Consider the following 12293-nt stretch of genomic DNA (forward strand, 5'->3'; position numbering starts at 1 on the left):
AGAGGAAATTTGGTCGAGACACCTTTGACTGCCTCGCAGCTGATTGTAACGAACCGTTGCTGACCGACAAATACAGTAGTCATATCATATTTGACCACATTGTCATTCATTAAGACCCTCCCCCGGTCCTCATTTCCCACAGATCCCACCAGAGGAGTTAATCTAGCCGCTCGGGTCTTCTCCTCACAAAATAATAAATTCCTTACGCGAGAATTCTGAGCAATCCCTACTCGAATTTCCCCGGCCTCGCATTCGCTCGGCCATCACGTAACACCTTTCACATCAGCTTAAAGGTCGACTAACAAGGAAGGCACCTGAGGTGTCCCCCTCCGATTTTGTGTATTTTTAAATATGTTATAGAGGACTAAAATCTGAGGTAGCCGTGTTTTTTTTTTATCGGCGGATAAACACTTTTAGGGGGTGAAATCAGGCTTCAAAGTTGGCCGTGCAAGGGGGTGAGTTGGCTGTTTCACATAGAAGCACTCGACCGATTTTCATGAACAGCCGTCAAACTGTAGGGAATGAAGAATTATGTAACAAGCATTTTGAATTTAAAAAAAAAAATAATTTTTAAGGGGTGGGCCGCCCCTTTGAATACTTCTTTTGCCCCTTACGCGAGCAGTAATTGCTCTATCCAAATGAAACTTGGTTAATTTATAGACCAGAACAATACAAAAAAGCATATTTTGTTTTTTTTTCGAAAAACGAATTTTAAGGGTTGTAACGACCCTTTAATGAAAAGATGTATCATCTCGTTTTAAAACCAGCTTTGTACGACTTTCTTGGACTTAACGGACTTTAACGATTAAAATTAATAAAAGAATACGATCAGGTACCATCCGATACATTCGAAGGGTAAATTATCTCTTGGGTTCAAACACGGTTACGTTCAGTTTTTACATTAATTGAATCTAAATATGAAACAATGTAATCCGTCTACACGATTCGATGATTGTTTTACATTTACATTGAATTAATGTAAAAACTGAACGTAACCGTGTTTGTATTTTACATTGCAACTGTAGTTCTTAAAGATGAGAGAATGAAATATTACTTACACATAGTGGTTGAAAACCTGGCATTGCATCCTGCTCGCTCGCGCGGCGTTACCACTCGCGGCTACGCACTAGGTACGAGGACAGCTAACTCCATTGTCTTATATTCTACGAATCACATTCCTTTGAACCCAAAGGGTAATTTACCCTTCGAATGTATTGGATGGTACCTGACCGTATTCTTTTATTAATTTTAATCGTTAAAGTCCTTTAAGTCCAAGAAAGTCGTATTAAGCTGGGTTAAAAACGAGATTATACATCATTTTATTAACCCTTTCGCTACGGCAGTGTGCTCCGTCGGAGTGACACCGTTGAACGGGCCACCGTGCCGCCAGAGTAGCGGCACTGAACGGAGCACTGCGCCGAAAAGTGTGCATGTTGCGCTTAGATAAACTGGTGTTCGGACTTACATCTTTCGGTGCAGCCTCGTCATTCTCCGGATCGTACGATTCTTTAACCACTTGCGGTGCAAAGAAATTCTCGGTTGCGCGTGCCAGAACAGTCGAGCGGGAATCACCGCGGTGCGATCAGGCAGCGTTTAGCGGCCGACGTGCGTAACACGTCGCTGGCGTTCCGGTAACAAAAGCATGTTGACGTGCGTGGCACGTCTTTCCACCGCAAGTGGTTAAGTATTATACAACAACATATTTGGAGATTTTGCAATTATTATCAATAAAAACATATTTAAAAATTACACTTTCCAATAACAAACATGTTGACGTGCGTGGCACGTCTTTGCACCGCAAGTGGTTAAGTATTATACAACAACATATTTGGAGATTTTGCAATTATTATCAATAAAAACGTATTTAAAAATTACACTTTCCAATAACAAACAACAAACACTTTCCAATAACAAATTAAAATTCTCAATAATATAATTCACAGTGATAAATTTTAAAGCAAGAGTCGACACACAATCCCACGTTACAGTTTTTACATTCATACACAGTTTCGCGTCTTTTGTCGTTCGCATGGCAAACGACACACCTTCATCTTGGTTTTTTTCCTACCGATTTATAAACCGACGGAAAATGTCGTTCTATTAATCTCAATGGATGATTATTCCCCGTTTGATGCGGATGACTTATACTTTCATGGTACTTTCCCAGTATCTCCCTAATTAGTTGCAATCTTTATATCTCCCTAATCTTTTCATCTCCCTAATTAGTTGAAATCTTGCCATAGATATCGGTCGTTTCATCTTATACTTGTATAGACAATAAGCGTTCCAGATGCAAATGTCCACCAAATGGAAGAAAAATTTCCGGTACCATTTCAAAGATTTCCGTGTCGAGTTCACAGTGCTTATGACCATATCCGCTTTATCCACTGCACCCATTGAATTGTTCTAGTCTAACACGCATACAGGTTTCTGGATAACTTTTTCTCCTCCGTGCCTGATTACCGTTTTAAATGATGATCTAAATGCTGCCTCCCCCTTTTTAATCGTTTCTCAATTTTGGGCATTCCTTTTCTCCTTTTTCTTACGGTCCCGCACGCGTTTGTGCCATTATTATGTAACAACTTAAATAAGGCTGGACTCGCATACCAGTTATCTACATAAAGAGTATGGCCCTTTCCTAGATGCAGCTTCATAAGGGTTTCCACTATTGCTCCAGATTTTCCAATATCTAGATTTTCAGTATCCACCATGGTAGATGATCCGGTATAAATTATTAAATCTTGCACGAACCCTGTCTCACAGTCGCTTAAAATAAACGATTTTGTACCAAATCTGCTTCTCTTTGATGGTATGTATTGCTTAAAAGAAAGACGCCCTTTATACAAAAGCAGACTTTCGTCAATGCATAGCCGTTGATAAGGCTGAAATGATTCATTAAATGCTTTTCGTAATATTTCAACGACGTTTCGTATTTTGTACAAACGATCATTAGTACGACCAACATCATCGGTGAAATGTAGCATTTGTAGTAATTTGAAATAACGGTCTCTCGCCATTACTTCTCTAAAAATATCGCTACGCAGAAGTTTATCTTTACTTCAGTACTCTGCTAATGACAATTTCTTGTTGCGTGTCATCAATAATGACACAGCAAAAAAACAATATAATTCGGCTAGTCCTGTTCCATCTGACATATTTACGTTATTATTACTCTTTCGAGACCAATATCGATTAGTTTCCCTTGCAATCAACTCTACGAGCTCTTCAGAAAGTAAAAGTTGAAAAAGGTCTACGATTTTTGCGGATCTATATTTCTTTTAATTCCTGAATCCGCTACCGCAAACTTATACATTTTTGGGGCGAATGTTTTTGACGTCCATACTTCAAAGTTATTTTCATGGGTTTCTATCTATTCAGCTTCTGATTCAGAAGTACTAAGCCGCCCCAAGTAAAATTTTCAAATAAATATTGCAAACCTTGAAAACTTAACAGCTGCTATACAATTTCTTCTAATGATTTAAGGAAGATTTCTTGTTACGTTGTACTTTTGTACAATACAAATACTTCACTCTCGAATAGAATACAGAAGAAACTTGTTTCGACGTACAGAATATATATATTTTCAAATATATATATTTCGCGTTCAAAATATACCTTTACTTGGATTAATTCAAGACGGTTGAATATTAGCCACTGACAGCTTAAAGGAGACTGGAGCGAGATTCTTGCCCCGATTGCTCCCAAACAATGCATGTTTATATTTCACTTGTTTAAAACAAATGCGAACTAACCAGAGAATGAGACAAGTGTGATCGATGTGCAGTACGCGTAAAAATAAAAACATCGCGGATCTCATGGTCGTGGTATCACGCGGATGTCGTCTATAGGCGACGCTCGTACACACAGGTCGTCGCGCGGATATTGTCTATAGGCGACGCTCGTAGCGAAAGGGTTAAAAATTAATTTGTTCGAAAAATTCCAAATGCATGTTTCATAATTCTTCATTCCCTACATTTTGACGGTTGTTTCATAAAAATCGGTTGAGTGCTTCTATATGAAACAGCCAATTCACCCCCTTGCATGGCCAACTTTGCAGCCTGGTTTCACCCCCTAAAAGTGTTTATCCGTCGATAAAAAGAAACATGGGTCCCTCAGATTTTAGTCCTCTATAACATGTTTAAAAATGAAAAAAATCGGAGGGGGACACCTCAGGTACCTTCCTTGTAAGATATCACTCCCCAAAACAAACGTCCAATTCTAAATTTTCAATTAGCTGCTTAAATGTTTTCGACGCAAAATATTTACATTTTCAAGTAAATAAACACCAAAGTGCATCCTGTTTTTTTATTTTACATAATGTGATTAACAATGATGAAAAATGCTGATTCTTTTGTATACCTTTCATTTCATACTGATACGAAATAATATTTAACTACTACTGATCAAGGCACAGTTACATACATATAATTATTTCTTTTCCGTTATTTGCAACAATAAAATGACTTGTACTCCTGCCTTAAAAACGTCCAGAGATCCCGTAGACCAACGGGCTATTAAGGAAAATCGATTGACATAAACATATGTACAGTAAATAAAAATCACTCGTCACAAACTTCAGGTCTATGACTAAAACCTTTAGAGCCTGTTAATGTTAGCCAGTTTCTGTACGCTACTGAACGAAACTCTGTCAATGAATATTCTTACGTCGCAGACAGCCGAACGCAACCTTACTGGCGTTCTCTCCGCCATGCGTTCCGTTGAGGAACGCGATTCATTGGCTGTGCTTCAATTAATTATTACAGGAAAATTATGCACTGTGGGAAAACGTAGAATAGGACTTTTCGATTCACTTTTCAACAATGATAGCGCTGTCTAGAGCGTAACAATTATTTCTTTACGCTCTCGCCCTCGTTCCCTCCCTCCCTCTCTCTCTCTTTCCCCCTCTCGCGCCCCCACCCTCCCCCTTACGCCTTATATCGCCCTTTCTCGCCCTCTCTTACCCTCTCTCGCCTTCCCTTGCCCTATTTCGTCCCCTCGGCCAGCTCGCAAATTCTCACCCTTTCTTGCCCTCTTGTCCTCCTCCACCCCCCCACAACCTTTCTCGTCACCTTTCGCCCCTTCTCGCCTCTGCTGCCCTCAAACCCTTTCGTCGCCCTTTCCCGCGCCCACTCGCCCTCTCTCGTCCTCTCCCGTCCCGTCCCGTCCCGCCATTTCTTATCCTTTCGTGCTCTTTCTCGTCTTCCTCTACCCCATCTCGCTACCCTACCCTCCTGCACCCTCCCAGCCCACTCTTACCAGTTTCGGCCATAGAACTACGCATACCCTTACTCGCCCCATCGGCCCACACACTTGCTCATCCACTCACCCCCGCCCACTTACCCACTCTCACACTCATTAGCACACGACACAGTACAGCAGCGCAGTGGTTATCGCTGTCGGGGCCGCGATCACGGCGACGGCAGCGAAATACAACAGTAACTCGAATGACTCTTCTCCAATGTATACTTGTCAACCGAGTTGATAGATTTGCGTTAAATACATGTTATGAAATACAAAACAAATAAAAATAACTTGATTACAAAAAGACGTAAAATCACATGAGACACCTTCACCAGGTGTAAAAACGTTCGTCAAAGACATATGTGCCCATTACAATCTGTTCTATTCATAATTTCGGTTACATTGTATTAACCCTTGGCACTTGAGAGGTGACTCTCAAGCATCACTTGATCCGATACGGCAATGTTACGTCCCACGTAACGCTCCCTGCCCATTACAATCCGTTCTATTCATAATTTCGGTTGCATTGTATTAACCTTTGGCACTTGAGAGGTGACTCTCAGGCACCACTTGGTACGATATAGCAATGTTACGTCCCACGTAACGCTCCCTGCGCGTGCATCGGCCCGCGTATCGAACTAGCCCGGGAGGCCCAGGATTTTTCTTCTTCAAAGTAATAGACTCATCAAGTCTAAAATTCGTTCTTTTCAATCCAGACAACAGGGGAGCCCCCCATCTTAGTTCTTGCGATAGGCTGCCGCCACACTACGTAAATAATAGATAAGTCGAAAGGGGTCCCAAAGACCTCGAGTCTAGCTGCTCCCCGTAATATTCAAAATATTTCAGAAAAGGGGACCCCGTGATGACGGATACCACCCCTGCACGGGCGAGCTCGTGAGTCCCGGCAGAACGGCGACATACAATCTATCCCCAGAAAAGTAAACATTAACCCGTCTCCCGAGGACACTTCTCCAAAATTCTTCGCTCCGAACTCCTCTTCCTAAAAACGTATTTTTCAACCCCTTCCTCCCATAAGAGATTTTTTTCTAACCCTACTCATTTCCCTAAAACATGGTTTTAGTGAAACTAGCTAAACATGAAACTACCTAAAACATGGTTTTAGGGAAACTAGCTAAACATGAAACTACCTAAACATGAAACTACCTAAAACATGGTTTTAGGGAAATAAGTTTATATATTTTCAACGACTTAACCTCTCAGATATATATAAACTGACTCTTTTATATCACCTTAACCCATCACGTTCGGGGCCTTTGCCATTCAAATTGCCATGTGACTGATAGTCACCTCTCGAGTACAAAGGGTTAAGTATAAACTAAATTATTTAAATAGTTACAAAACGACTGAGTTATTATATACCAAATATAAAAAATGTCTCACTTCTGGCCCAATAATAACTTTTTTAAATGAAGTATATTTTCTATCATTCGTAAGTTTTATAAACTATATAGACTAAATGGTTACAAAGCCCCCCTCACCTTAAGTACCTACAATGAGATTTTTGCATAGTTTGAGTAGCATCTTTCAGCCGTAGGCCGCCTGATTATTCGAATATTTTGTCATTAAATTCCTCTACGCAGTATTAAGGTGAAGTGAAACAGATCAAGGAACTTGATCGACATCGGTAAAACAGATTTTTCTAAATACCTATGTTGCCGACGTTCGTTTTTTTTTACATTGACAGCTGTGTCGAATTATATTGAGTATTGTACTAAATGGCATACTTCATCTGTCGTTTTCGTACAATAAGTATAAGGAAATCGAAGTAAAACTTCCGAAATCATCCGGATGCATGGTTTCTGAGGCCCTACTTGACCGCGGAGTGCCATCCTGCGCCATCTGTGATTTCCGTGTCAACTAAATCTTCACTCCGAGATCTAATATTAACATCGTTTTAGCATAAAAACGCATAAGACACTTTTTGCCTTCATCTCGTTCAAATGCGAGTTTCTTGATTACCATAATGTTCTACATCATCGTGCAATTGTCCTGACACTTTCGTTCCTCATATCAGAGCTTTCAATAATTGTATATCGATCGAAATACGAGAGCTCGACGCCATTTTGGTTATGGTATAAGCTAAGCCAACCAATTTTAAAAGTGTTAGGATAATTCTTAAGTGCTCACGAGTCACGTGCCAAAGTTTTGAACAGTTCGATCCAATACCCTTAAAAACAAGTGTCTTATTCAAGTCGACGGATTTGAGGGAGCTTTCACTTCACCTTAAGCATTTCAGCTTGTAGGAACCTCGCCGAGAAATTCTAGATTGTAAGAACTGTTGCCCGGCTTGAATTGTTCGACGCTCGACCGCTGAGGGACGATCCAAAACATCCAGGCCGTCGAAATATAGGCGAAGCAGACGACCGCGGGGCACTCATCAAGGTGAGCTAGGAATCCCGAACCAGAGAATCACGACCTTGCCCATCTGGGTCAGCGGGACGTGCACGGGTCATACCTGCAACGGCCGCTGGAAGCCGGACCCGCAAGGGCGGAATATCAGTTCGCGGGATATCAGCGTCGGGAAGACGTCCGCTCACGGGGAGGCAGGTCCTCCCCGGGAAGTCAAGGTGGCTTCCCGGCCAGGTGTCGGACTGGTGGGCAGGAGCCCACCTGCAGTATCCTGGGGCCAACCGACACCGTCGCCGCGGTTGTCTCTGAGTCCCCAAGGCACCCAGGACCAGGACAGCCCGAAAGGAAAATTCTCATCGGCGCAAATTCCGCCAATGGACCAGGTGGGGCCTCTTCAGGCGTCATCTCTAGCTCCTACCCGGCGCCGTACCTCACTACGGGCGCAAGCTGGCCACGCGCCGGCCCCCAATCTCGGAAAATCGCAGGCCGAGAGCCTCTGTCGAACGGGAACTCCCCGTTAATTGGGCCACCTATTCAAATTCTTTCAAATTAGGCCAATCGAACAACGAGGAAGCCTCCCGAACCTGGGGAGAGGACAGCGTATATAAACAGGCGCGGGCACAGGCCCGGTTTTGTCTAATCAGTGCCTCAAGTCGCCGACTCTCCAGCACCCTGAGTCAGGAAGCCGCCTGGTTAAAGGACCTCAAGGGCCGAGAGGAGGACCGCCGACGTTGAGCCGGGTCCGGTAAGCCGAGCAGGCAGCACCCAGGTAACAGGTGCTCAGGCCTACACCTCGGAAAACTCCTTCCTCCGTCCTTAGAATTTGCATTCTCTCGTTTCGTAGCTTTCTCGCGATAACTTTTTTCTCTTTCCTTAAGGTGAAGTGATGAAACCCCCGTCAAATCAGTCGATTCGAATACATTTTTTTTTACGGGTATTAGACCGAACTGTCCGAAACTATGGCACATCACTCCTGATCATCTAAGAATTGTCCTGACACATTCAAATTTAACAAAATTTGTTTACTCAGCCCAGACCAGAACCAAAATGGCGTCGAGCTCTCATATTTCGATCAATATACAATTATCGAAGGCTCTGATATGAGAATCCAAAGGGTCAGGACAATTTTACGACAATTTAGAACACTTTGGTAATCGATAAACTCGCATTTGAACGGGGTAAAGACAAAAAAAGTGTTGTGTGCGCTTCTATGCCAAAACGATGGGAATACGAGGTCTCGGCGTGAAAATTTAATTGACCTGGAAATCATAGATGGCGCAGGGGGTCTCTGCAGTCAATTAGGGCCCCAGAAAACATAAAACCAGAGGATTTCTGGAGTTTTACTTCGATTTCTTTATAATCATTATACGAAAACGACAGGTGGAGTATCCCATTTGGTACAATACCCAATATAATTCGATACAGCTGTCAATGTAAAAACGAACGTCGGCAACGTAGGCATTTAGAAAAGTCTCCTTTATCGACGTTGATCAAGTTCCTCGACGTGTTTCACTTCACCTTAATTTGACCTGACTAATCACGCGGGGCAGCTAACGGCCGCGCCTGCTCGCGTTCACCCGGGGCAAGCGAGTATGCTTTAGTTCGGACAGTTTACATGGGGTGACCCGACCGAAATTCCATGTTTTTCCAGTCGAGGAGAAAAGTTTGCCGACCGACATCTGTTCACAAGTTTTTTATGGTAGAGCGATTTTAGTAAAGCTTACCCTCGGTTAAGCCGGGGTTTACCCTTCGCCCTCGCCTTCTGGAACCACTCTTGCAGATAGAGCTGAAACCCTTAAGGAAGGGAGGCCGAAAGAGGTTGATTTTTGGTCTCCTGGAACGCCTAACGCCCGACCGGTAATTAATATAAATGTTATGGGGTGGGCTCAAGCCAGGGCGGTGGCAGGGTTAGGGGTCCATGGTAGAACGAACAATCGCTTCTCCCAGGTCGGAACCCTTTTTGTGACTCTACTAACTCCAGGACGTATGTCGCATTTATTACGTGGCTCACCAAAAAAGTTTTAAAAATTGTTTGTATTTCTTATGTTATAGATTCTGTGTTTTAATACTTTAGTTTTTAAAAATTATTAATGAACCAGAAGTGATATACCTTTGTATTTGATACATAGTTACGGATCTCAGTCGTTTTGTAACCGTTTAGACTACATAGCTTATAAAAATTACGAATGACAGAATGTACTTTATTCAGGAAAGTTACTAACGAACCAAAAGTGAGATATGTTTTATATTTAGCCATACAGTAACCGGCCTAAGTAATTTTGTAACCATTAAAATTATTTGGCTTATCCTTAATATAATGTAACCGAAATTATGATCGGAATGGATTGTGACGGGCACACATGTATCTGGCGATGTTTTTTACACCTGATGAAGGTGTCTTTGATGTAATTTAAATATATAGAAGATATTTAAATTAGTATTATAATTCTACGATGGTTTGTAGTTGTATAAATAAGCACTGTATTTCAAAAGCTGTTAAGTATCATTCTAGTATTCAAAAATCATTAACGAAGTTCGAGTTAAAAATAAAAAAAAAGCTTACCAGGTTTCTGCACAATCCAGCGCGAAAGTCATGAAAGACGCGATTTCGGTGTGCCTGTGCCATTTTTGCATGTATGTAGTAGCAGCAGTACCCCAAATCAGTTATTTTCTTAGCCAGTAATTCAACGCGCTGCGTCGAGTTGCAGAATATTATACTCTGCGTGATTTGCAACTATAGGAATTGAAAAAAATACTATCTTAGCATCATAAAGCTATAACTTCAAATAATAATTTAACATTAATTACCCATGTTCAAATACAAACATCAAATAACGTTAATGCGGAATACATTATTCACCTTGGAAAACAGCGTGTTCAGGCAATGAACTTTTTGACGTTCCTGTACGAAGGCATAGTACTGAGTTACACCTTTAAGGGTCAGCTCGTCCATTAAATTAATCTCGTAGGGATCTTTCAGGTGCTTTTCCATGAATTGCTTCACCGTCAGAGGAAACGTGGCTGAATATAACAATATCTGTCGTTCTCGTGGTAATCTGTTTAACAAATCCGAGGAATATTACATCATTCTTTTCTTCTTAATTGAAAATTGGTGCAAGGGCATACATGTAAAGAATAACTAGTGGACGTACTTAGAAATTACATGATCCAGCATTCCCTTGAAGTCTTGCGAAAGAAGTTTGTCTGCTTCGTCCAGAACCAAAATTCTGCACTGATCCATATGAGCAACATTTTTGTCCATAAGATCGAGGATCCTTCCTGGTGTCGCTATTATCACTTGTACTATTAACGCAAACATAGGAGAAATTATTGATTGTACGTATTAAACACCTGTTTTAGTGAAACAGAATAAAATTATCCTTCATCATTACCTTTTTGATAAATCCTCATGATATCATCGCGTAAATTGGTTCCACCTGTAGTCACCATCACTTTTATGTCCATATGTCTCGCAAGCTCGATGCATATCTGTGATGTTTGTAGCGCTAATTCTCTAGTTGGAACTATTACCAGTGCTTGAATAACTTCTTTTCGCGGATCAACCTGTACAGACAAAACGGTTAGGCATATACATTTGATCAACATTGATGATTTGAAACTTTTGTACTAGAGGTAACTCAGTAACTCTTTTTACGCTGTATGAACGTAATAATTCGGGGCTAAAAAAAAAACAGGCGATTTTTCTCAATCAACACAAAGGCTGACTGATATAAATAGTAAAACGGAGTTATCGAAGTAGATAACTCAGAATGGACAGTTCTTGATATTATTTTTATTATCCTCCAAAATTGAAGCGGTACAAAAAATGTTTCGAATGAAAATTACTTTTTTTCCCTCCATGCAATGCAATGCTGCAATAAAAGTACAGGGCTACCGTTTAAAAAATTGAAGTTGATCCTGAAATGGCCTTAAAAATAAACTTGAAATAAATAACGAACATTATATTACCCCTCGACGGCAAGAAACTTTTATTTCACACTTTTTTCTCTAAAATCACCTCAGATGATAGTGTTTCAAGTTAAGTACCCCACCCGGTATAGTAAATCCACTTTATCATGATTCATAATTGAAAATATATATTATTGACGCAATTGAAATAAATAAGAAGGAACAGATGATATTATTACGGGACTTTGCAGGCTCAACTGATGGGAACTGATTTCAGGATAAATAAGTTGACCATAAAAACAGAAATATATGGTCGTCGGAAGAGGAACATGAGACAAAAATAATGTGTCACAAATCGTAACTTACTAACTTCATTTCAAATGTATATCTACTGATTGAACCTAATTTTTAATATTGTATTTGATTTTTCTAAATTAATTCATTTCTCCATTGAAAACTTGACTACGATTATACTATAACAAATATAAAACGTCAAGTAAAAAATAAAACAACACGAACTTTTTTTTTTAATCGAATACAAAGACAACATTCATTCATTACATTTGAGATTGGAATGTTAGCGTATTAACACGTTAAGCGCGGAGCCGATTTTACTGAGCTTTCCGTTTAGGCGGAACATTTTTTAATATATAGGATTCTTGATGCCGTGCTAGTCCCCAGGGACCGACGCCGCGCTTAAGGTATTACTTCCCTAAATGCAGTTTTCTTACCATTTTTTTCAGACTTTTTCAGGGTATTCTTCAGATTTTTAT

General features: G+C 40.8%; 1 protein-coding gene across 1 annotated transcript in view; it reads right to left on the reverse strand.

The window, feature by feature from the left end:
* LOC105695291 (putative ATP-dependent RNA helicase me31b) overlaps positions 1-12293 on the reverse strand; it is a 44279-nt gene that overhangs the window by 11440 nt on the left and 20546 nt on the right. Inside the window, exons 5-8 of the mRNA XM_012416738.2 lie at positions 11004-11175; positions 10764-10914; positions 10472-10667; positions 10175-10345 (exon numbers count right to left, since the gene is read on the reverse strand). Of these exons, the coding sequence (XP_012272161.1) occupies positions 10175-10345; positions 10472-10667; positions 10764-10914; positions 11004-11175 (690 nt within the window). The remainder of the gene's footprint in view (positions 1-10174; positions 10346-10471; positions 10668-10763; positions 10915-11003; positions 11176-12293) is intronic.

This window comes from Orussus abietinus, unplaced genomic scaffold (assembly GCF_000612105.2).
Source record: "Orussus abietinus isolate OABI.00-Male unplaced genomic scaffold, Oabi_2.0 scaffold166, whole genome shotgun sequence".
NCBI classification, from domain to species: Eukaryota; Metazoa; Arthropoda; class Insecta; order Hymenoptera; family Orussidae; genus Orussus; species Orussus abietinus.